This window comes from Podarcis pityusensis (assembly GCF_964106645.2).
Source record: "Podarcis pityusensis genome assembly, chromosome: 1".
NCBI classification, from domain to species: domain Eukaryota; kingdom Metazoa; phylum Chordata; class Lepidosauria; order Squamata; family Lacertidae; genus Podarcis; species Podarcis pityusensis.
In genome coordinates, this window is record NC_138028.1 from 73371965 (window position 1) to 73398892 (window position 26928).

The window sequence follows — 26928 nt, forward strand, 5'->3', positions numbered from 1 at the left end:
TCTCTTTTTTTGAAGACTAGTATCCGGAATATGCAGGACCCAGTGAAATTGAGTTAGAATCAGTTTTCAGATAATTGCATCCTCCCCACAGGTCTCCTCAAGGAAGTCTATGCAAGGACCCTGGACCCGCCGGAGAGAATTTTATGGGTTTGCAGGAAGGAGGAAAGGAAAGAGCATTCCACTTGCACAGCCATTGGATATTATACAGTATATTTTGCAGTATACATTGCAGAGTGGTTTGGGATAGATAGAGGGCTTATTCAGCAAATGGAACCACCAACTGAAGCAGTCAAATTTTTAAATGATCATTCAGCAAGGAAGAGTGCATTTTAAAAGGTTATTAGATGGCACTCTCCCAGCACTTTTTGGCAAGTTTCATAATATTTTGGACAATATAAAGGCTTAGGGAGATCAATTGACCTAGGACTTTACTTGATTCCCCTCATTTTCAGGTCAGACAGAATTATTTCTTTGGACTATTGGTCATAGCTGTATTTCCATACATTTTTGGCCAGATTCAGTAAACAGTTGCACTAACAGGAGCCCACAGGAGCCTTTCAAGTGCAAAGGGACTTCTCTCTTCTCTCCATGCACCCACTCAGAATGGCTCTAGGGGGTTGAGAGAGCCCCCAGAACAGTGTGCAGGGGAGGAGAGGGAAGATTGCTCCATCTGGCAAGCGGAAATGAAATAATTGTAATAGCACAACGTTGAATTTCACCATCAAAATTAATATTTCTTGTTTTTAGGTAGTTTTTAATCAACAGAGCTCTTATGATTTTAGCCCACTATAGAAATTGAAGGTGTAGCTTTTAATGTGATTCAGTAACAGGAAGACCAACATGCTACTATAGCAGACCTATTTGCTATAGTGGAAGAGAATTCCTGATGCCCAACAGGACTTTTCCTTGCTGTTCTTTCCACTGGCAATGCATGCATACACTTAAAATCTTCTCTTGATGATTGGAGGAGCCTTATTTGGTGGGCAGCAGAGGGGAAAGAGGGAAGGAAAGTCCTATTGTGTGAGTAGCATTCCATTCAGACATCATCAAATGCAATCTGTTTCTTTTTGCATCCAAAATACTAAATTTGTCTGCTCCACTTTAAGTCTGGAGAATAGAATGTTATCTTTCATTTTCCATGATTCAGAAAACAAAATGCACAAATAACAATAAAATGTAAACTCTTTGACCACATTACAACCTATATCTGTTCCTTGAATTTTTCAAATATAATTCATACTGGAGAGGGCTTGGGCTTGTTCTGCCTTCTGGCAGGGGAAACAAAACAAAGGGAGGTGGAAGATGCTGGTGTCAGAAGATTACCATATTTTTTGTGTATAAGATTCCCCCATGTATAAGACACCCCCTACTTTTGAGGACACCAGATTTATAAAATGGGCATATGCACTATCCGTGTACAAGACGCCCCCATATTTTTAACCTTATTTTAAAGTAAAAAAATCCTAGTCTTATACATGGAAAAGTACAATATGTGCCTATAATCAGTATTTTTGTTTAATTCCTGGGTCATTACATTCATTGGTAGAAACAATAAACAATTCAGTGCTCACTTGACAATGGGCTATTAGTTCCCCCCCCCCCAAAAAAAAATATTGCCTGATGGATGGCTGCAAGCCAGTTAAGTGCATTAACAGCAACCAGCAATGAATCTCCTATTTCCAGTGCAAGCCAGAGGCGTAGCGGGGGGCGGGGCAGGGCACACTGGGCACCACACCATGAGGGCGGCACTTAGTGTGAGGCCCACGCATCTCTCCTAGGAGTGACGTGGTGGCTCAGGCGCCTGCAGGCTCTGTGCTACCCAAAACGGCAGCCGTCTTACAGCTGGGGGGAAGATGGCGGGTGGACTCCTTGGAGGCTCTGTGCAGCGCACTCTGCCCTGGCTCACCCCACCCCCATGGGTGGCTTGTCCCGGGTGCAGGAGCTGCTAGCTACACCACTAGTGGAAGCTTCTAAATTGTTAAAGCAAGTGTGAAACTATGAAAAACAAATAATGCTGAAATAAGTTTTTGTTTTTAAAATGCAGTCCTCTGTAGCCATTATGGCAACATCATCTGAAGAAGTGTTACTAATAGTAAAGAAGGTGCGTCAAAAGAAGCAAGACGGAGCTCTTTACCTCATGGCTGAAAGAATAGCCTGGGCTCCTGAGGGCAAAGACCGATTCACAATCAGCCATATGTACGCAGATATAAAATGTAAGTGAAACGCCTAACACTTGTTTCATCATGTAACGTTTGGTTGAATATAAATGTTAAATGCTTAGCTGTTCTGTTTGAAGAGTTCAGGATGGGGGCTAAATAAACAAACATGTTTGAGTCATCATGCTCATTGGATATTGCATTGTGGTTTTAGTTTTGAAAAAATAAGACTTGCAGAACTCTACCTGTTTCTCCACAGCAACCTTATGTGGAGATATTATTTTCTTGGAACCTGCCAACTTTTGCTGCACTGGCTAGCATTACTGTGTTACAGAACTGCTCCTTACTGTTTGCGAGTCTTTTGCTTTCAGAAATGAATTGTCTTTATTGGGAGAAAACCTGTAGGTCTTCCGAGTGATAAGTGGAATAACATAAATATGGGGAGATGCTGTGATTTATCAAGAAGAGTTTGTGGCTTGTACATAGGAAGGATTTGAGCAGTGGTTTTCAACCAGTGTGCCATGGCACCCTGGGGTGCCTTGAATGATGGTCAGGCGTGTTGCAGGCAACACTAGCCTCTGTCCCTCTTTCCTTCCCTCCCTCCTCTGATGCCCTCTTGTGTCTCTGCCTCCCAAAGGCTTGCACAGCTGTTTGTTGCAGCAGCCCTAGCTATAAGCTCTGGAGGCGAGTGGTGCCTCTGGGAGACACCTCTCTGGAGCAGCGGGGCGGGGGGCGGAGCTCAGAAACTAGGGACAGCAACTTACCGGAGGACTCCCAAGGAGAGGGAAGAGGAGGCTGAGGGAACACTCCACAAGGGAGGGTGTTTGAAAAAGGGTGAGAGGCTGCCAGCTCTGTGAAAGGGGTGACATAACTGGACTCCTGAGCCCCACAGGGGTGCCACAGAAAGACTGTAGTTGGTTAAGGGAGCCGTGGACTCAAAAAGGTTGAAAACCTCTGGATTAGAGCATGAGCCCCAGGCTGTCCTCTAAAGGGATTAGGATAACAGTGCAGTGAGAGACATCTGTCCATTGAGTGTCAGTCAGGCCTCATTGCTGTTTATGTGAATGGTTGCTGTAAATAGATATTGAATAGAATTGTATGTGCCACTCTTCTGTTTTCATCAGTGTTCCAGGTGGCATTAGAAAAGTCATACAAGCTGAAAATCTATTGTTGTGCACATAGAAATTATTTGGGGAGCACTTCTGTTATGTAATTTATATTCTTTAGGCCAGAAAATCAGTCCTGAAGGAAAAGCTAAGATTCAGCTTCAGTTGGTACTACATGCAGGGGACACAACCAACTTCCATTTCTCTAATGAGAGCACAGCAGTGAAAGAGAGAGATGCAGTAAAGGATCTCCTTCAGCAGTTACTGCCCAAGTTCAAGAGGAAAGCTAATAAAGAACTTGAGGAAAAAAACAGGTAAAGAATGTCCCTGTGTCTATTACTTACAGTGTAAACCAATTTTGGTAATTTGTTAAACTGTCTTGTAATTGTGCCAGATCCATTATGGCTAAGGTATTGGGAGCTCCTTTCCCTAATTGTAACAGTAGCCTGGCTTGATTTCCAGGTGCATAGATGTTGTGCGAGTGGAGTGAGGCATACTCCTCTAACTTGTCAGAAGTGGAGGTTTTCTTCATAGTTGTTGAGCTGTTTCCATATTAGTAAATAGTAAATTCTGTATTAAGGGTATGTATGCTGAAACTGGCATAAAATGAATTGCAGTAGCCTTCATTGGACTACGTTTTATTGATTTAATAAAGTATTAGATGTCATGGAATTGCTTCCATTGAAACGTTCCCAATTAGAACAAGATATTCTGTCTGCACAGCAGGACCTCCTCTCTTACCCACTCCTAAATCTCTTCTGGGGGTTCCCCAACTCTCCCGAGCCGATTGAGAGGGGCTCACAAGGAGAGGGGAAAGAAGTCCCATGGTGCAGATGGAAGTCTTGAATCACTTTAACTGCTCTAACTTGTTCTCCCCAAAAATGGAAGCTCCACAATCCCAAGTGGTAAAAAGCAGCTGTTACGTAAACATACACAGAACTTTGCAGTAATTCTATAAGAAGTAGCTGGTTAAGATGGGGAAAACAATACTTTTGAAAAAGATTGTGTGTGTCCCTTCAGAACTTTCAGTTCTCCAGAATCTAAGGCTTCAATCCTAAGAATCCTAAGCAAGCTTACTAAAGAGGGAGCCCCATTGAACACACACATGCTCCTGAGCACATGTGAGGATTGCTCTGCACATTTAGGTTTCCTGTGTAGCATAAAAATACTTTATTTGTAAAAGTAACTGTTAACATTTTTGATACTTTTTTCATATGTAGGGCTTACCTCTAAAAAGAAAAAACATGTCGTTTAACGTTTCTAAAAGTGCAATTACAATTGAAAAAAATGATGGGGTGGTAATCTGATGATGAAAGGAAACTTTAGTAAAACAGATAAGGAATCAGTTTTCAGTGATCCACACCTCCCCAGTCTGTCCTGTTGGGTCTTCCAGTCCTCTGTCACGAATTTGGAAGAGGGGTGCAGGACACTGCATGAGACAGTAGGATCACAAAAAAAACTGCTTCACTTCCTGTTCTATTAGATAATATTTTATATAATTATTTCATATAAGAAGGTTGGTTTCGAATTGACATACCTTGATTAAAAAAAATTAATTGTATGTATAGTAATTTTCATGTTTCATGAACTTACCACTTTTGTAAATCAAAATTTGAGTATCAAAACACCACAGCTGCCATTTACTTGTATGTAGCTTGCACATAAACACTAGTTTCTGGAATCCAGTAAGTTATCTTTGGAATTAAACACTTTGAACAATTTTTAATCTTCTCTTGCCAGAATGCTGCAAGAAGATCCTGTTTTGTTTCAACTTTATAAAGACCTTGTTGTGAGTCAGGTGATCAGTGCTGAGGAGTTCTGGGCCAACCGTTTAAGCATGAATTCTGTGGACAGTTCTACTGCATCTAATAAGCAGGATGTGGGCATTTCTGCAGCTTTTCTGGTATGTTTATTGAGGGTTTCTTAATCTAAAAATATTTTTAGCCTTCTTTTAAGGGTAAAAGTTCTCTCAGGGTGACTTACAAGATGAAAGCATACAACAAAACACAATAAAATAGAGTAAGCGAGAAAAGAGCCCATTTTTTAAAAATAAAAAGAATAACATAGAAATAAAACCATCAGAACCTCAACAAGAGCAGTTCAAGGGAAGACCAAGGGAAACAGGTGTGCTTTCAGAGCTTTCCAATAGACCTGTCGCAACAAGGCCTGCTGGAATCCAGATGATATGGTATTCTCAAATCTGCTGTCTAGTGGTTGCCAGTCTTAACTGCTCTCACAGTTGGGCAGGTAAAAACAGCCTGCATTGTGCAAGCAGGCTGATATGGATGCAGGCCGTTCTTCAAGTAACTTGGACTGTTCTTTTAAGGTCACAAGGGCTGGGGTTTTTTAAGTCACAGTGCCATTTTTTCCAGGCTCAATTCAAGATGCTGGGCTTGTTCTTTAAAGCCTTGAAGAGCCTGGAACTGGAGTGCTTGAAGGTCTGCCTTCTTTGGCATGAACATACCCATTAATTAAAATATTCTCTGAAGGCCCTTTTCCAGTATACCTGCCTTCATAGATTAGACAAATGGGTCATCAAGGAGAGGGTCTTTTCTCTGGTTCCACCTAAGCTTTGGAAATTCTAAAGGCATGTTAGCTTAGCACATTTTTGGAAACTTTCAGGCACTGGGCTAAGTCTGTCCTGTTCTCTTGGGCTTTTGACAATTCAATGATCCTGTCCACATATGTTAAACCAGGGGTGCCCAAACTTTTTTCAAAGAGGGCCAGATTTGATGAAGTGAACATGCGTGAGGGCCGACCAAAGTTGTTCACCTTTTTTAAGGATTGAAGTTGTTGAGCTTTTTTCACAATTTTACCCCAAAGTTGTTGAGCTTTGGGATAGAAGCTGCAACCTTGGTGTTATCAGCACTACCCCTCTAACCAACTCAGCTATCCAGGTCCTCACTGGACCCTAAAAGAAACAATAATGCACAGAATTAAAACAGCACCATGTCTGTTTATAGCAACAAAATGCACAGATGAGAAAAACTGGCTATAGACACATTACATGAGAGGCACACATTGGCTTATGCACACAAAATAATTCTGTATGTTTCCAACTGCAAATTTCTCAGGAGGGGAGAAGAGAGAAATGAGTAGACATTTCCCCCATTTTCAGAAATACCGTATTTTTCGCCCTATAGGACGCACTTTTTCCCCTCCAAAAATGAAGGGGAAATGTGTGTGCGTCCTATGGGGCGAATGCAGGCTTTCACTGAACTCGGGAGCTGCTGGACGAGGAGCTCGGCACAAGTGGATGGAAGTCCCGGGGAGCAACTCCGTCGCCTCCGCTCCCCTCTCTCCTACTGCCGGAGCGGAGCCGCGGCCCCGGAGCCCCAGGCGCTCCCAGCCCCGCCCCCCGGCGCTCATTGGTCCGAGGAGGCCCCCGTGGGCGGAGACTGGCAAGCCGGTATTAAAAATCACATGGGCAGCGCTCAAAAGAGAGGCAGTAGCGAGAAAAAAAAGCGAGAATAAAAGGTGAAGGCTGGCAGCCGGTGGCGGCTACATGGGCCACATGACGAGGTCTGGCGGGCCGGATTCAGCCCGCGAACCTTGTGTTTGACACCCGTGTGTTAAACCATAGTTTAAAACAAACAATAGTGCATGCTGCTCAACAGTTTCCAGAGCACTCCTGCTGAACCATAAATGAAACAAGCCAGAGTCTCACTTGTCATGTTGCCTGAACCCAGGCCTGTGGTTTGTTTCCTCCAAACAAGCTACCATGATGTATAGCCACTCATATTCCTTGAGCCCTCTTTTTTCATATATGCTGATCTAGGAAGTATTAAACACCACAATTGAGTCCAGGTGTGTATGTTATCTGCATGGGAGTATAGAAATAAGCCTTGGGCTCATGCCCCCTCTCTCTCATTATGCTCGAATCTGTAATCAGGACTGAGGCTTACACACGTAGGTACTAACTAGCTGTTTCTCATTATAGGTTAAGTATTGGACATAAGGATGTGTACAAGCCATTATGACACATAGTATTGACATAGTTCGTTGGTGCCATTTAACAATGATTTGCAAAAGTTCAAATAAATTATTGTCAGTATTTATCTTCTTGTAGGCTGATGTTCGACCTCAGACAGATGGATGCAATGGTCTCAGATATAATTTGACTTCAGATATCATTGAATCTATATTTAGAACTTACCCTGCAGGTAAATAATATATTCAAAACTGAGCTTATATATACATATGTAGCGTCCCTGGTATCTATATCAGTTTTTTCTGACTTTTCTCTTCAATTCACATATCGACTTCCATATATTTTCTCTTTCATTTTAAACTTTTAAACCATAAAAGGTTGGTGTTTTCAGCCTTGCATCTTTGTCCTGTGGGATGTTAAATGATATTAATTGATTTTACATTTAAACTGTAATGATCTGTCCTTATGGAACCTCTGCTTCTCCAAGGTAACCTAGGATTCCCCATTGTGTGAACTTTATAAATTGTATGCATAACCTAAATTAATGGTTACATCTGATTCACATGAATGGGCTTTGTTTCTCTCCACGCTATACTGTCTTTACTTCCCCTCTAAGCTGCAGAAGAGATTAGTTGATGGGTTGCAAAAGTATTTTATTTATTGTGATCACTTCTTCCTCTTGTATTTCCCAGACTGGAAGTGACTTGGAAAGACTTAGAAGGGAAGGGAATTGGTGGCACAGGAGTACCACAGGGATAATTTCCATTTGGAAATTTCTTGAAAGGAGCCAGAGAATTGAATGAAAACAGAATGAAAGTTCCTCCACCTGTTGCTCACTCCCACTCTACTTAAATGTTAGTTATCTGAAACAGCTAAGAGGAAGATAGACCTGGCCTCAGGCAGGCCCCTTGCTTTGAAATGTAGAAGAGGAGAGATCTGGCCCTTCACCTCCCATTTGAAAATGGCTCACATCAAACAGCATATATCAACCATTTGCTAGAAAGATTAATAGACTACTCGTTTTTCCTGAGAACACTGCCTGATGACAGATCAGCAGTTGAATTCCATTTATTTGTATGTGTTGTAAACAAGGCCAATGTCAATTTAAATTACACATATTTAAGCACATATATAAATAGCATGATATAGTAGTTCCCAAAAGGTGGCTTGAGTCCACCAGTTGGTGTCTTGAACCTTGCAGTTGGTTACAAGCTTGCCATCAATATGGGGGTGGGAGCATGCAAAGAGTTTGGAGTGGTTTCTCTCCTCCCCCCCCCCCCCCCACTTCCTGGTCAAGGATCATGCAAGTTCTGAACAAAAATAAAATCCTGTTTGTGTGTCCTGTTAACAGAATGTTTGGAAACAATTGAATGAATCTTCTTCCATTCCTATTCAATGTTACTTTTTCATTGCATGTTGAACTATATTTTTGTGGTTATGATACACTGCATATCATCCTGTAATCCGATACAATGAGAAATATAAATACATTGTAAATTATTTAATTTGAAAATAAAGTATCATTTCTAAGTGTTTTATGTTTGTCATGCTTGCAGTAAAACTGAAATACGCAGAAAATGTTCCTCACAATATGACAGAGAAAGAATTCTGGACACGATTCTTCCAGTCTCACTATTTCCACAGGGATAGGCTGAATGCAGGATCAAAAGACCTTTTTGCAGAATGTGCCAAAATGGATGAAAAGGGTATGTTCTTATTTCTTCGCCTGTAGACAATACACTGCAGTTTCTAGCCAAGTTTGTCAGCTTCAGTAATTATACCAAATAACATAGAAATCATATCTGGTAAATACTATACTCAAGAGTAGGAAACTAGAGTACTATACTTAACTATTATAATATTTTAAAAGTTTTCAGCTTGTGATATTGAACTTTTAAAGCAGTTCAGTCAGCAATAAGTCCTATTGACTAACATTCCAAGATGGTAGGATTCCACCACCATGTTTGAAAGGTGGATACTTCTTTGCTTACCTTTTTCATGTTTTATTCATATTATTTTTAGAATTATTGCACATATATGCTAGAAACAAAGGTAACCCATACCAGCAAATCCAACAAAGTTTTCTTTGGAGATCCCCAAAAGTACACTATGAAAGCCTGTATTCTCATCCATACACTAAGACTTATAACAGTATGCATATGTAAAACATGTTCTTACTAAGTGATCCACAAGTTAGTAAGGTAGACACTTTTTTTCTTCTATTTTTCCCTTTGATGATTTTGTCTATGAAGGAAGGGGTGGAAATGACTCTGCCACAATACTTGCAAAGCTAATTGAAAACACGTCAGTAATTTGCTCACATAGGGTTGTATCCAGCTCCCCGGAGCACATTGATTAAATTTTTCAATAGTTGGTTCTGATATGGCATCCTGTATTACAAATTCTCACAATTGAGTCCTTGAGTGTATTTTGAGGGTGCATGGGAGAGGAAAGTTTCATTGAGCAAGCTGCAGTCTGTTGCACAAGTGGGACAGCAGTGAGGAACCACATGTTAAAGAAAAGTGGGTGCTTATTGAAAAGTAGTACGTAGGTATCTATCCCATAAAGTCACTACAGTCGTAATTGTGGCTTCTGATTGGCTGCAGGAAGCTCCTGCAGCCAATCAGAAGCCACGGAAGCCCCGTCAGACGTTCGGGTTCCAAAAGAACATTCACTTTCGGGTTTGCGGCATTCAGGAGCAAAAATGTCAGAGTTCCAGGGCTTTTGGGATCCAAGGTACAACTGTATATGTATAACACGGAAAAACATATTTGTTTGGTTCACATGTAATGCTAAGGTGTGATTCAATCAAAGCATCTGGCTTGCACTTTCTCCCTCCCTTCTCCCAGCTATGCAGTTAGGAGAACTTTATAACAATGTTTCATTGCTAAATGAGCTAGCTTCAGACCGTGACTTATGAAGGTGGCTCACGTTAACAAATGCTGGTTGTAAGCCATGGTGCCTAGCCTATATGCAAAGCTAAAAGCTCGAGCCTTCCCAGCTGTTTGGGAGTGGGTAAATCACACACATCTGTTAAGTGCTAAATCGTGTTTCTTTTTGTAGGCTGCTTGCCCCACTTGCTAAGCTTAGATTGCACTGTTAGGCTGAAAGACCTATTTCAGTATGGCATATCATCCTCCAAGTATATATGGATTTTCCCTCTTTTCCCTAGGATTAAAAACAATGGTGTCTCAAGGTGTGAAAAATCCTTTATTAGATTTAACAGCCTTGGAAGATAAAACGTTGGAGGAAGTAAGTATGAGTGATTTAAAACTATGAATTGTATAATATGTATGCCAAGTAAGCATAGGGTATTGGCTCTCAGGACTCTGGGCTATACCGCTTCCATAGCCATGTCCCTCACCAGCCCTTCTTCACACCATCCATTCGTGTACTTATGTGGCTGGAGTGTGTCCTTGAATTCTGATAATGCCTCTTGCTTGCCTGAAGGACACTACTAGTACATTGCCAGGTTCCATAATTTAGCTTGCCATGACAAGTGTACTGCTGCCATTTGGCAAGTATGACAGACCCGCCTTCCCTCTCAGTGGGGATCATTGCCTTATTGGCTCTTGCCAAGAAATCAGTTACTAGTTTCAGAAAGTCTATTTGCCATTGGGCAATAATTATTTGAGCACTAGTAGCATGGTGCTTCTCTTGCAAAAGCTGTCTTAATTATGTTCTTGTTGAGATCCGGATAAGAGATTTAAAGATTGGCATACCAACTCTTACAGTGTCACAACCTGCACTGGACCACGCTGCAATGCCAATAGTTCAGCATCTGATTTCAGATCTTCATATTTTAAAATGCAGGATGTCTTATTCAAACATTTTATCATCTCTTCCTTTGCAGGGTTATGGTGTTTCCTTGGCGGCTTCCACATCCAACGCTACAAAATCAATAAAAGAGAGTAGCAATGCTGCCATTATAAAACGGTTTAACCATCACAGTGCCATGGTCCTTGCAGCTGGGCTCAGAAAACAGTAAGTTTCAGCTAAGAACAGATCTTCAACTAGACTGAAAATCAGCCAAGTCTATACTGTCAAATAGCCCAGCTCTATTTGTGCTGATGTTTAATAATAGAAATCAAAATTAAACTGTCAAACCATGCCCTCTATAGGTCTGCTCAGATTGGCTCTGACGTCGGGTCTCTCTCAGGCAGTTTTTATTAACTTACTTATTGGGTGCATGTATTGTCCATCGAACCAAAAGTCCCAGGATGGGCACATCGCTAAAACTGTCTTCTATCAAAGGAAGTGTACATGGGGCTAGAGGCTGCTGCCCAAAGGAAACTGTCTTCTCCTTACCCCTGACACATTGCACTTGCATAAATGCTTTTTGCTTGTACATAGAGATGAGGGATTGAATCCTGACCATTGTACAGATCTAACTAAATTTGAGTAGTTTGAGAGAATACAGTATAATGCCTAATTCTTGCTTTTCAGAGACACACAGAATGACCACTACAATGAGGCCAGCAGTATGGATGGAAATTCCAGAGATTCAGATTTCTTTCAGCCACCGGTAAAAAAGGTAAGACCGTCTTTGTTATTCTAAAAGAACACAAATGTTCTCCCTTATGGGACTATGCCAAGTTCTGCTTCTTGTGTCTAGTTCTACGGTACCATGACTATGCCTTGTCTTACAGGTAAAGCTGCAAGAGTCCATTGAATATGAAGATTTAGAAACCAACAACAGCGTTAGAACTATTGCACTAAACCTAAAGAAATCAGATAGGTATGATTTGCAGGCCAAATAAAGTAGTTTGGTTCTTTTGGTTCAATACAAAAAACATTGAACCTGTTCGCCTCTTTTCTGTACGTCATGCTTTCAACGAGAAAGAAGCATGCTTATATACACATTACCTTCAATTATGTTTTTTATAAAAAGAAATAAAAGAGAATCTTGCCCTCGGGCTTACAGCAGCAGAAAAAGGGGAAGGAAGGGCTGGCAAATCTGAAGATACCCCAGAACACTGTGAAAAACATGAAAATAATTCCAAATATTACATTCTGCTTTTACAAGAGCTTTATATAAGCAGAAGTGAAATAGTGGCTGTAAAATGTTACCACACAGCTCTGCAGAAACTCTTGTATATGCTCTTGTACATGCATTTGCAAAATACTTACCACCGTTTTCTTTCCACTTAACAGTCATTGTCGAATCTAGCACTTAGGCCTAAATCCAACATAGAGAAGCATTTTTTCACACATTGATTTCAATGGGCTTAAGCAGTGTTTCCCAAGCTTTGGTCTCCAACTGTTTTTCATCTGCAACTCCCACCATCCCTCACTAGCAGGACCTGTGGTCAGGGATGATGGGAATTGTAGTCCCAAAACAGTTGGAGACCCAAGTTTTGGGAAACACGGGGGTTTAAACAAAGTCTAAGTCTTTGTTGGTTTTAGGCTATAATCCTTTTCACTTGTTAAGATAATTAGGTGGGTTAGAAGTGGTTGCAATATTTTATTGGCCCATGTGTTCCTCACTTCACCACTTTTCTGGTTGTTTTTGTTTTGTATTTTCTGAAAATTTGACTTAATTGGTTATCCAGCTTAATCAGACACAATCACTTGGGTTCCCTTGCAGTAGAAGATTTCCTTTTCTGGAAAATCAATATGCATTTTAAGAAAACAATTTTTTCATTTCAAGCAGAACAAAAGGTGCTACAAAGGTACCTACAGAGTGGGGTTGAACACTGAGAAATTGGACTCTTATTCCCAGATTTTTAATTATCATTTCTCCTTTGGTCAACAGGTATTATCATGGTCCAACACCAATTCAATCACAGCAATATGCAACTAGCCAAGATATTATTAATTCTTTGTATAGTATTAGAGAAGAAATGGACACTTATGTACCCAAACTAACTCAGGTAGGATATGTATGTTGCTTTATTAAATAAAACAAAACACCCAAACTGGATTCTGATTGCCCATATGATTAGAAGATTGGATATTGATTGATGCTGCCCAGCATACTTAATCTTGGGAGAGCAAATGTTATGTTTCTTTGGATATTGTAAAATAGTTTGAGAACTATTTTTAACAAGCACAGAATATTCAGCTTCAATGTGTTATGTTTTTTAACTGATAGTTGTCATGATTTGCATAATTGCAGCAGCTATAATGAAGTCTACTGCAGTCTTGCAAATAGTGAAAGCTACATGTGTAACCCTTTTTATTATTCATATTGCACCATTATTGTGCATGGTGCTTTACAGAAAACAATTGGTCAGGTACCTGCTGTGGTGAGATTACAATATAAAAAAAAACCAAATGCAGGAGAACGGTTGAGGAAGGGGAGAGAATAGAAAGCAGAGGTAAATGGGGAGAGAATGTGTGATTATTTCAGCTGTATATACAGTGGTACCTCGGGATTCCGGAGCGCCGTTCACATCCTGAATAGAACATAAGACGTCACTGCGCATACGCGGGTCGCGTTTTGCCGCTTCTGTGCATGCGCGTGACGTCGTTTTGAGCGTCTGCGCATGCGCGAGCGGCGAAACCCGAAAGTAACGAGCTCCGTTACTTCCTGGTTGCCGCGGAGCGCAACCCAAAAGCACTCAACCTGAAGCACATTCAACCCGAGGTATGACTGTACTTAGTTACAGTCTGGCATGGAACCCTGTTAAGCTATCAGTTTTTGCAAGTGGTTCTTCCATGTGAATGCTTCCCAACCACCAACAGTTCTTGCTTGTTCACTACAGCCCTCTACTGTAAGTCTACAGAGTTGAAACATGTAAGGTATTAAATCACTTCTAGGATAAACTCAGGCCTCTGTTGGAGAGGATTAAATGTGGGGCATCCACAGAAAATATATATGGGTGGATTCAGCTTGGTTGTTTCATGCATGGAACAAGGTTTGCTTGTGAAATGGGACTTTGCCCCCACCCCATACACTTCCTAAATCAACTTTGGATGGTTGACGGCAAAGTCCTATCGCGTGAGTGGCCTTGTTCTCCATGCACATACCCCACTTACCACTATGCTGAATTCCACTCTCTGTTCAGAAGGCCTTTGGAGGACACTTAGTATTGTTTCGTTCACTCAAATAATCAATACTGTATTGGGATATATGAAGAAGACAGTCTTTTGAGTTTAAAGGAACCAGGCCATTTTGATCCATGATTGCATAACCTAACTGCCTTAGCACATTAACTGCTCAGTTATGAAACATCATAGTGCTTTGCTCGTTCATTCATTTCCTTTTTTTTTTGAGCTCTCCGTCTGCACACCTTGCAGTTGAGCAGCAGGAAGTGAAAACGTGCCTCTTCTTGTACTGCACTTTCAGACATTAGATGTGAACAGATTGTTCTTGCTGTTGGTTTGGTGTTTTTTCTCCCTTATTCTGACAGCCAGCTTGATTTTTCTGCTTCTGCTATTAGGCTAAAGTATGTAAAGCACTTTAAGAATGGTTATGGCTGAGTTATATAAATATAATAAATATCCACTTGGGGTATAACAAGAATTGTCATTCTTAATATAACACCAAATAATAATTGTACTTTAGAACAAAATTAATATGGCATATAACTATATGGTTACGCCCATATGACTCAAGTAATATCCATAGGTTTTGAGGAGTTCTTTTATTATGGTGTCTGACCTTTATTTTGCCTCTTTTTCAAGGTTATCTCAAGTGGTGCTGCAAGTAGTACGATCGCAGCTCTGTCACCTGGAGGAGCACTTATGCAGGGTGGAACACAGCAAGCCATAAATCGTAAGTATTTTATGTCTTCGTCACTCATGCCTTATCAAATGTGTGAAATAGTCATGTAAGCATTATAGGACAATTCTTTTAGCTAAGGTGAAGAGATTGAAAATATCTGACTAGTTGTACAACCCTGGCTGTGGCAAGAGTTCTTTTTCCACCCAACTCAGGCCAGTTGAATAGTTTTCAGTGAGGGACAGTGGACCGGCCCCCTGCTGAAAAAGTTTGCTGACCCCTGGCCTGGTCCTTAACTGTGTGGGATCCTCTAATGATGCTAATATCAAAAACACAATTTTCTGCCCACTGCCAACTATCACAGTTTGTGAGCCGAGGTGGTGGTATAAATGTGACTTGCCTTCATTGTTTTTGACTGCAGAGATGGTGCCAAATGATGTTCAGGCTGAGCTGAAACACTTGTATGTGGCACTAGGAGAGCTGTTACGACATTTCTGGTCCTGCTTTCCGGTTAACACACCATTCCTAGAAGAGAAGGTAGGAAGGATCTATAGTAGGACTTGGCATATCCCTATCATCATTGATATACAGCAGTCTGTTCTGTAATGAAATGTGCATGCTGAGATCTGTTGATATGAAAGCTTTCTATAATGAATGGCCTGCTGCATGCAACAATTCTGTCCCAGATGAACAGCAGTGTGTAGAATGTCAGCCTGAAGAAAGTTCGCTATTGGAGCAGATGTAGTACCAGCTGACCTTGCTACCTAATCCAGTGGTTTTTTCAAATAATTTCGAAAGAGATGATTTTTGTCTTCAGGGACTTTAAAAGAAACTTTGAAAATTAATAAGTGCAGGAACGAGAGTTTTGCGCTGCATATGTGTTCTGTATTTTAATCAGGCATGCTATAGAAAGTTTAAAGTATAACAACTTTAAAGAAACTTCCACATGCTAAAACAAGTGTGTAGTCTGCTTTCCCATTCAGTCAGAAGTTTTATGGTTCTATTTAAATGTGTCTCTGCTAACACACGGTTTTTTGATCCAGTGGAAGATTCTATAAATGGAAAGTGTGAGGTGGAAGTAATTTTCACAGATATTTTTCCCCTTCCATCTGTCTGACGTGACCTCCCCCCTCCCCCCATCTGTTTCAGAGTTGGGGGCCCTTTTTTGGAATAGTGTAGTGTGTAGCATAGAGAGCTGCAAAAGAAAAAGGGACATTTGCGGGGGTGAACAACCCCCCCCCCCCCGTTTCCCCACTTGCAGAATGCTCCAGTGGATTAGAGTTATTTCAGCACAATTAGATACAAGCATTAGGGTGAAATCCAACAGTGGAAATCTACCAGTGGAACGGATAAGTTTGAAAAAGCAAAATAGCTTCCTTTAAATGTTTGTTCTCTGATATTTTCTCTTTCAGGTTGTGAAAATGAGGAGTAATCTGGAAAGATTTCAAGTTACTAAACTGTGTCCATTCCAAGACAAAATTCGAAGACAGTATTTAAGCATAAATGTAAGGGGGAAAGCAACCTACAAATATGAAATATAAGGGTAGCATAATGCATTGTTCATATAAATTGCTGATTGCTAGAAAGAATGGCAAAATTGATTTGCCTTATATGAAACAGGTACCATTAACTTCAGAAATAAGGAGGCTTTCAGTTTTTTCTAGAGTGGGCAGTGAACACCATGAAAGTATTTCCTGTAACTCAGCCCCCTTCCTTCTTAAATGTCAACTTCGAAAATGACCACTATACCCACCTGTTCCTCCCATGTCGTAAAATGGACAGCACCTCAATCAACTCTTTAACAGCAGGGACTTCACATTAACTGAAGGTACCTTGTGGTCACTATCCTGCTTCAAAGCTTTATCATAATCATGACTCAAGTGCCCAAACTCTTCTTTTCCTATGGGTGGTCTTACTGAATCCATTGCCATGACCTGTATAAGATAAGGCTAAAGGTGCTTTTTTTTTGTGAGTTATTTAAACTTCCCTTCAAGTTGTTAGCTATATATTGCCAGTGTGTTCTATTGTGCAATAGAGGACCAGTAAAAAAAAAGTTCTGACTCATGAAATGAAGTCTTCTCATTTACCATCACTGATCTGTGTGTGATTCTGCTTTTTTTTGCACTCAGAGAAGATGAATACTTGGTGTTCTATACAACTCAGTTCTCCTCAGAGTAGACTCAATCAAAATTAACAGTCCAGACTTCCGGGGGCGGCGCGAACGGCAATGGCGGTCCTCTTCTGAACGGGAGAGGAGGCTCCGCAGGCAACGGGTCGTCCGCTACGGCGAAGCAGAGACCCACTCTGGAAAACCCCAGGCGGCAAGAGCCTGGGGTCTTGAGGCTCGGTGGGCGCCTTCAGCGACCCTCCAAGTGCAGAAGGAACCCCGTAAGGGGCTCCGGAGCGCGGAGGGGGGTTGCGGCGCTGAGAGCTGTTTCACAGCCTGAGGAGCGAAGCCGCGCTGCTACTGTCGGTGAGCGCTGATCCCTTTTCCTGCTAAATTACGGATTCGGACGAAAAAGCAACTAACTTGTGAGTAAAAGACTGAGTCACTTGAATTTGAGACTTTAAAGGGAAAATTTAAATTGGCTTGAACTTGGCTGAAAGCGGAGAGACGAGGAAGCAGGAAGTCCGTCTTCCGCAGCCATTGAACTTGAAAAAAGCAATTAGCTGGAGGAGTGGAGGCTGAAAGAAAGAGATTCTAAGTTTTACAGATCTAAGCATCTATTGAACTTGTATCTTAAAGTAAAGACTTTAAGCTAAAGATTTGGGATTTTTACTTGCACTTGACTTTCCTCCTTTTATTGGATTACAAATTAGAAGGTGAAACCCAGAGTCAGGAGCTGCCTGAGCACTAAGGGAGCTGTCAGCACTGCAGATTTGGATACTGTATATTGGAACTTGAAACAATCTGAGGGTATTGAGACCTTTTAAATTTGAAACATTCTTTTTGGAGATAAATAAGCACTGTCTGCAACAAAGTGACTATTTATAAACTCTGCTAAATATTTGTACTTGAAGGTTCTTGGACATTAAATTAGACTCTGAAAGACAGATTAAGCTCCCTCTAGAGGATTGGACTAAAACAGTGACTTTACATGCACTTTTTATTTTCGATTCCCTTGCTGTTTGCTTGCTCTGGACCTTTCCATTCCCATGGGAATAACTCAGTGTGACCTTGACTGACAGATAACGTTGGAATGAGTGGCACAAGAAAAAGAGGGAGAGCTAAACAAACAACTTTAACAACTCTAACCTCAGCCTCACAGACACGTAGATCATCTGTGCCTACTTTGCCCTCAGAAGTGGAGGGAGAGGGCGAAGCAGAGCAGTTACAATTGGAAGATATGGCCTCAGGAGCATCTGTTTCTGTTCTAGACAAAATTTTTGAAAAATTGGAAGCTTTGGACAAGAAAGTAGATGTGCAATCAGCAAAGATTGACAAAAACACAGAATGTCTAAATAAATTAACCACACAAGTGGCACAGAATGCACAAGCAATTGGACAGTTAACGGAGGCCTCAGCAGAAAATCGGAAATTGACTGAGGACACTAGACAAAAATTAGAAAATTTAGAGCAAGAGGTAAGACCACTCACTAAACAAGTTGGGGAACATCAGATTTATCTCTCTATGATAGAACTGCGAAACCGTGAGAGCAACTTAAGGATTAGATTACTACAAGAGGCAGAAGAAGGACATCTAACTGAGTTTTTGACCAAAGAATTCTCCAAGTTCTGGAACTTGGAAGAAAAGGACTTTAAAATCGTGTCAGCTTTCAGACTTGGAAGATTCATAAAGAAGGAGAGGCCCAGAGACTGTTTGATAACATTGAGATCAAAGGAGGAAAGGGATAAGATTTTGGGACTACATTTTGTAAAATCACTGGAGGTCTTGGATAGAAGAATTGAAATTTATAAAGATATCCCAAGACTACTGCTTGATCTTAGAGCCGCCTATTCTGAACTTGTTAAACTACTAAGGAGCAACGCAATTCCATTCAGGTGGGAATTTCCCCAAGGAATATCTTTTACCTTTAGAGGGAGAAAGGTTAAAGTAAGAACACTGGAAGAGAGAGACAAATTCTTGTCTACATACGGAGAGGACCTTCAAAAGGGAATTGAACTACCTTCTGGGCCTGAGGCAACGCCAGTACCAACATCAGCATCTGTGGAACCTGAAGATCCTGAGAAGATACCACCCCTTGAAAAATAACCAGATAGTTCAGGATGTCTCTGCAACTGTTGAGCTGGAATATTAATGGTTGTAACATTCCGGAAAAAAGGAAGAAAATATTTCATATATTAAAAAAAGAACAATTGGACATTATTTGTTTACAAGAAACACATGTGACGAGGCTCCACAGAAAAGTGTTAATAAACAAAAGATTGGGCCAGGAATTTGTATCGTCTGACAAAGTTAAGAAGAGAGGTGTGGTGATATATGCAAAAGAGAGCCTGTCACCTAAATTCCTATTCAAAGATGAACATGGAAGAATTTTGGCTATTGAGATACAATATCAAGGAGAGAAACTGCTGATATTAGGAATCTATGCACCTAATGAAGGGAAATCGGAATTTTACAAGAAGTTGCAGGAGACAATGCTGGACTATCTAGACTACAACAACATCATAATGATGGGAGATATGAATGGGGTCGTATCAACTAACATGGACAAGTCACAAAATCAAAATGTTACAAAAGACGGCAGACTACCTAAAACCTTTTTTGAAATGACTGACAATATGGATTTGATTGACATTTGGAGGACAAAGAACCCACTAGGAAGAGAGGGAACATTCTTTTCTGAAGCCCAACTGACCTGGACAAGAATCGACCAAATATGGATTTCTAGAGGCCTGGCACCTAAGGTCAGAAAAGTGGAAATCTGCCCAAAGACCTGCTCCGACCATAATGCAGTAAAGATGGATATGACACTATTACCAACTGGATCCTTTAGATGGAAGATGAATGACAATTTGTTTAGAGATCAGGAAATTACCAAGAAGGCCCAAAAAGCTTTGAAGGACTATTTTGAGATAAATATGAATAATATGGTGGAAAAAAGAATAATCTGGGACGCAAGCAAAGCTGTAATGAGGGGATTCTTGATACAACAGAATGCAGTAAAGAAAAGAACACAAAATGAGAAAAAAGATAAGATTTTGGATAAAATAAAAGAATTAGAGAAAAAATTAAGAGTGAATCCGAAGTCACAGCCAACTCTGAGAGAAATTAAACTTTATCAAACACAATATTCTAAATTGATAAATCAGGAAATTGAATGGAAGGTTAAATTAATGAAACAAAAAACGTTTGAGTCGGCGAATAAATGTGGAAAACTGCTAGCTTGGCAGCTGAAGAGAAGACAAAGATTAAATACTGTTACAAACTTAGAGGTTGATGGAAAAAACATTCAGAATCCAGTGGACATCAGAAAGTGTTTCCAGAGATATTTCAAAAAATTATACACCCAAGGGCCGCAAGATGATGCTGAGATTAAACAATTTTTGGTAAAAAACGGACTATCTAAATTGTCACAAGAAAATAGGACAATCCTGAATTCTAAAATAACACGACAGGAGATCGAACAAGCCATCCAGAACATGCAACTTGGCAAATCTCCAGGACCAGATGGGCTGACCTCCAAGTACTATAAGACATTAAAAGACTATTTGATACAACCTTTGATGGAGGTCAGCAATGAAATTATGGAGGGGAGGAGGGCACCGGAGTCGTGGAAGGAAGCGTTTATCACATTAATACCAAAGTCGGAAGCTGAAAAGACACAACTTAAGAACTACCATCCCATCTCTCTTTTAAATGTGGATTACAAAATATTTGCAGACATTTTGGCAAATAGATTTAAAAAAGTTTTGAATGAAGTAATTCATAAGGACCAGGCCGGCTTTCTCCCAGGAAGACATCTGTTTGCTAATACAAGGAACATTATTGACATTTTGGAACTTTTGCAAACAGACATAAATACAAAAGCAGTTTTAATCTTTATAGACGCGGAGAAGGCCTTTGACAATATCTCCTGGAAATTTATGATGGGAAATTTAAAAGAGATGGGAGTGGGACGGGGTTTTGAGAATGGGATCGGGGCGATATACTCAGAACAGAAAGCTAAACTGATAGTTAATAATGTGGTTACAGAAGAGTTTAAAATTGAAAAAGGGACACGACAAGGTTGCCCTATTTCCCCTTTGTTATTTATTTCGGTTCTGGAAGTGCTATTGAACATGATTAGAGAGGATCGGTTGGTGGAAGGAATTCAGGTCGGTCAGAAACAATATAAATTAAAAGCTTTTGCAGATGACCTGGTTTTGACCTTGCAGAAGCCAGAGCCCAGTACGAAAAGAGTATTACAACTGATTAATGATTTTGGTCGGGTGGCTGGATTTAAACTAAATAAACATAAAACTAAGGTTTTGGGGAAAAACTTGACTGATACAGAGTCAGAACGGTTTCAGAATGAGACGGAACTTAATGTGGTTAAAAAAGTAAAATACCTAGGGGTAAACATAACAGTAAAAAATCTAAGTCTATTTAAGGACAATTATGAAAAATGCTGGACAGAAATTAAGAGAGACTTAGATAGTTGGTCAAAATTGAAACTTTCTTTGTTAGGCCGAATTGCTGCTATCAAGATGAATGTATTGCCAAGGATGTTGTTTTTATTTCAAACACTTCAGGTCTTGGACAAAACGGGGTGCTTTCAGAAGTGGCAGAGAGACATTTCTAAGTTTGTCTGGCAGGGCAAAAAGCCCAGAATTAAGTTTAAGATATTAACTGACGCAAAACAAAGAGGGGGCTTTGCCCTGCCAGACTTAAAGTTGTATTATGAAGCCGCAGCGTTCTGCTGGCTAAAAGACTGGCTACTTCTTGAGGACACTGATGTGCTAGATCTGGAAGGGTTTAACAATGCTTTTGGATGGCATGCATATTTATGGTATGACAAGGTTAAAGCAAACAAGGCCTTTAAGAACCATATTGTCAGAAAATCATTGTTTAATGTCTGGATAAAATATAAAGACTTGCTGGAAAATAAGACACCAAGGTGGCTTTCACCTTTGGAAGCCAAGGCCCGAAAAAGACCCAATATGGAGGCTAAATGGCCAAAATATTGGGAAATACTAGAAAAGGATGGAGACAATTGGAAATTGCAGAGTTTGGAGAAAATGAAAGACAAAGTGCGAGATTGGTTACATTACGCTCAGATTAAAGAAGTTTTTAAAAATGATAAAAAACTAGGGTTCCAGGTGGAGAAATCGAAATTAGAAACAGAATTGTTAGAACCAAAGATTAAGGTACTTTCAAGGATGTATAACTTGCTGTTGAAATGGAATACACAAGATGAAACGGTTAAACCGGCTATGATAAGGTGGGCACAGGACATTGGGCATAATATCATGTTTGAGGACTGGGAGAGGTTGTGGAACAATGGATTGAAATTTACTGCATGTAACGCTCTGAAAGAAAATGTAATGAAAATGATTTATAGATGGTATATGACCCCAGTCAAACTTGCCAAAATTTACCACGTGTCTGATAATAAGTGTTGGAAATGCAAAGAGTGTGAGGGAACGTTCTTCCACCTCTGGTGGACTTGCCCTAAAGTGAAGGCGTTCTGGGAAATGATTTATAATGAACTGAAAAAGGTATTTAAATATACCTTCACTAAGAAACCAGAGGCCTTCCTTCTGGGTATTGTCGGCCAAGGGGTGGCAAAGAAGGACCAGACATTTTTTATGTATGCAACAACAGCAGCAAGGATACTTCTCGCAAAATATTGGAAAACTCAAGATCTACCCACACTGGAAGAATGGCAGACACAACTGATAGACTACATGGAACTGGCTGAAATGACCGGCAGAATCCGTGACCTGGGAGAAGAGAGGATCGAGGAGGACTGGAAGAAATTTAAGAACTATTTACAAAAGTATTGTAATTTGAGTGAATGCTAAACAAGACGCTAGATCAAAATAACTGAGCACCACTAAATTTAGAAGTTTTTAAGAAAATAAGTAAGATTGTGAAACTTAGCTCCTTTTGAGAACTATAAGATTATGAAATATAAGGGATATAAGAATTTTAAAATAAGATGATAAATTGCTGACAAAACGTTATAACGATGAAAATGGGAGCGGGAGATGTGAGGAAGTCTAAAGAAAATGTGAAAATATGTTAAGATCAATGTTACATTGTTTATTATGTTTATTTTTATTGTAAAACTTAATAAATTGCTTTTAAAAAAAAAAAATCAAAATTAACAGTCCAGACTTAAGTCACTTTCATTAACTTCACTGGGTACACCCTTAATAGGACTAACATTGAATGTAGCCCTTGGCTTAGTAATATTTTTGTACTAATTTTTGCAAACCTTGTTTTTTTTCAGCTGATAAATCACATAGAAGAAATGCTTCAAACAGCCTACAATAAATTCCACACATGGCAGTCTCGGCGTATGTTGAAGAAAACGTGAAGACCCAGTGATGCCAGATTTTTTGAGTGGGAAGCATTTGCAATAGCTGTAGGAATGCAGCTACCCAGTGGGGTATATCTTACAGACAATGCTGGAAAGTCAGCATCATACGGACTCCTGAAAACGATGCTAACTGAACTTGCACACTTTCTGGAAAGAAACAAGAGGTCAAACTTGAAAACTAGGAAGTTAAAAGGAACCAAACCAGAAGAGCTAAGTGGCAAATATCTATATCTATAAATGTAAAGACACTGTTTACTGCAGTTACTCAGGAACTGCTTTTGATTTTCATAAAGAGCTGCTTTCAGAAATAAAAACTTTAAAAAGGGTGTATTAATAAAATCCAAGATTGTTTGTCTAGTTTTTTAAAAGTGTATGGTACAGGGTAGAACCTAAACAGTTATTTCTTCACTGTATCCTGGCATTATATTGAATTCTGTTTGTATTTCTAGAAACAGGTTTAACATTTTAAATATTATTGAGAGACTTTTTTGCCTCAAATTCCTAAGCAGCTTAGATGCTAAAATAAAAAAGTTTTGGGTTTTTTTGCCATGTTTTGCTACAAATCAACAGCCAATGCACTGATGAAGTTTGGTGTTTAAAGGAGGTACCTTTGGCAGAAAGAGTGCAAAGTTTTATGCAGGATTTTTACCAGCCATCGTTTAAATGTTTTCTTTTTACCGCTAGAGTGTGCTGCTGCAGTTTTTTAAAGTCTGACTTTTGTTTGGAGGTGAAACAAAATCATTTTTAAAGTGAGTTTAAGAAGCTTACAGAAACAATAACTTTTTATACTATTGAGGGGAAAAACAATCTTACATGTGCTTTTTTCAGTTCTCTCCTGATGACTGTTAGCGCTGTATCTGGCGACTAGATAATCATTGAAGAGTGAAAATACGATATCTTTAGCTATATGTGGAATCTGTTCCATATTATGGTCCAAACAGGAAGCATTTCACTCTTACCTAAGATGTACCTGCCATGTATTAAATACTTGACTTATAAAAACAAAGTAAACTTGTTTTATATAGTCCATGGAGTCAGACTCCTTATATTTTGTTGTCTTAATGTCTTCCTCATTAGAAGTCTATTCTAGGACCAAGCAAATGGCTTTGATTATGTGTGTGATGAGATCTATTGAGATATTTTAGAAACCAGTGGTTTATGACCCCATAATCCATTATTTTTTAGTGGCAACTGTTGGAATTCATTGGTAAGTTAGAAACTTTATCCTATTTTCAGAACTGTTCATGCCCAAAAAGAATTATTAGTATTACTGATTTACAGTGTATTGGCATGAAGGATCGCTTCCCACCTTGAGCCATGTCTATGAACTAGCAGTTTGAGAGCCACAAGAATTTCTCCTCATGCCAGAGTATGTGCTTCTTTACATGCTCACACAGTGTTCTCCAGTGAATTGATATTCTGCAACAACCCAAACTTGATAAGCAGACCACTGTATCTATACTGAAATACTATGAAGTAGATGTAAGGCATTATCCTTAAACTTGCCACTGCTTGCCTTTTCAGAGGGGCTGCATGTTATGTGTTGCAAAGTGATTCTGCTTCTAAACGAAAAGGAGCTTTCTCTTTGATCGGACGCGGCAAAATGTGAAAAGCTGGAATTAATCATGAATAATAAAAGCTGCTGCTGCTGTGGTAATGTCAACTTACTGAAACATGGCTCTGGTAATACGTCACTGTGTCTTTTGGGTGAGCCCCTCAAGCAAGTGTAATTCTGATGACCTTGTTGGCAGTGTACCAATGACACATACCTATCTTCAAGTATCATCTGTGCAACAAAGAGCGTACTACAGGTGCCAGGCTGAAACAGCTTTTTGCATCGAGAAATGCTTCGGTCAGGCTCAAGTGCAGGATTCATGTGCACATATTCTACTTGATCCTGTTGCTGTGAAGGCATGAAGGTATACATTTGCACTGATTATTCTGAGCAATAATTAGCTGATACAGACCATAAAGGTGGGCTTCATCAAAACTTATTCAGGCAGATAACCAGATTGACGGTCATTTAACAAAATATTTTTTCTGTCTACTCTTCCTGGAATTTTAAAATTTCCATAGTTATGTCAGGCTTTGGGACAAAAAAGTGTGTAATTGCAGAAATTTAAACACCGTGAATGGTTTTTTCAATTCTTTGACTTGAGAAGTACCATGAGACTCTCCTACCAGAAGATGGCAATAGCACTATCATGCCTACTCTCCTTACAAAGCTCTTTTGTGCTCCTGCTGTTTGACCTTTGTTGATTCCAGTACTACTTAAGCATGGTCCAAAACAGATGAGTGACATTAACTGTGAAATGATGTTTTGCTAACCATGCAGTTATTGGAATCTGAAGATAGAACTTGTATTTAATGGAAACTCATGCAACTTGTATCACTGGCATTGATCCAAAATTGTAGAATAAATCTGAATTCTGTCGTCAAGTGGTTTTTCTATGCTTTAGGGTGTCTATCTTGTGACTTCTCTCAAATCAAGAGGAAATATCAACTCGAGAATCTGATAATCATGCTTGTGTAACTGAGTATTTTAAAGGTTCCTTTGTTTTTGACACGCTGAACTGTAATTCATTTCAAAATTTTACTTGCAAATATTCTAGGCTGCTGTGGCTGTCCTTCAGTTGAAAGGAAAATATCCTTTCCATCTTTTAAATGGGAGCCTCAGCTGTGTGTGCTACTGCTGCTCAGGCATTGCATGTTGGGTAATGGCACACATGCACATCAATGCTCACCCAACCAGACAGTCTGCACATTCAGCAAGAGGTCTAGGAGATCAAAGAAGAGCAGAGAGTACAGCTGCAGGAGGCTCTGGTTAGGCACACAAAGAACATTTTCAGTGATGAATGTAATGAAACAATTGAACAAATCTTTTGTTTAAAAAGTCATTTACATTTTTACTTGCAAAAAATAGAATACTATACATTTTAATCAAATAATTTTTGAAAAGAAATGCAAAAGTGTGCATGCAACTCATAATGTCATTAAAATGTGGTGACTATGTATTTTCTAAATATAAGGAGTTCCATAAGTTAATTTTTTTTCCTGGGCTTTATTAATCTAATTCAGAGCCAGAGTGGGGGGTAGTGGTTAGAGCCCTGGAATAGGACATGGAAGACCAGCATTCAAATCCCCACTTGGCCATGGAACTCAGTGGATGACCTCAAGCCGGTAACTGCCTCTCAACATAACCTACCTCGCAGGCTTGCAGGGACTAAGTGAGGAGAAAGATAGCCATGTTATGCCACCTTGTGCTCCTTGGATGTAGTCAATCTGCCCCAGAGGGTTGGTGGAACCCTCAGGTTTGAGGCGGGGAAGTTGCATTGCACATAATGAAACCTTGCCCCAATTTTCTAGTTTTGTAACTCAGGAGTTAAATTCTACCTCCACTTGTAAGCTGATTGTGTGTTGTCCATTCTACCACTGCCATTGTACTATAGGGCTTAAGCTAGGAGTTCCTGCCCCACTTCATCACACTCGTTATGTTTGTTATTTGGCAAAACCAAATCAACGAGATAAGTGGCAAAGAGAAATTGCCTCTTTCCATGTTATGCAGTGCCTGTGGTTCAG

General features: G+C 39.9%; 1 protein-coding gene across 5 annotated transcripts in view; it reads left to right on the top strand.

Moving 5' to 3' along the window:
* Positions 1-25782, top strand: part of GTF2H1 (general transcription factor IIH subunit 1) — a gene marked incomplete at its 5' end in the record, with an annotated part of 29610 nt that extends 3828 nt beyond the window's left edge. For 4 of the 5 annotated variants that reach the window (XM_080999036.1, XM_080999034.1, XM_080999035.1 and 1 more), the window contains 14 exons: positions 2045-2213; positions 3384-3576; positions 5003-5165; positions 7332-7425; positions 8750-8899; positions 10366-10445; positions 11047-11177; positions 11640-11727; positions 11843-11931; positions 12949-13066; positions 14823-14913; positions 15281-15396; positions 16272-16364; positions 23260-25782. In XM_080999036.1, coding sequence (XP_080855162.1) covers positions 2060-2213; positions 3384-3576; positions 5003-5165; positions 7332-7425; positions 8750-8899; positions 10366-10445; positions 11047-11177; positions 11640-11727; positions 11843-11931; positions 12949-13066; positions 14823-14913; positions 15281-15396; positions 16272-16364; positions 23260-23346 — 1647 coding nt within the window. In that variant the 3' untranslated portion in view covers positions 23347-25782. Of the gene's footprint in view, positions 1-2038; positions 2214-3383; positions 3577-5002; positions 5166-7331; positions 7426-8749; positions 8900-10365; positions 10446-11046; positions 11178-11639; positions 11728-11842; positions 11932-12948; positions 13067-14822; positions 14914-15280; positions 15397-16271; positions 16365-23259 lie in introns of those variants that run through there. The other variant, XM_080999032.1, reaches the window with a different exon arrangement.
* Between the last annotated feature and the right edge of the window lie 1146 nt (positions 25783-26928).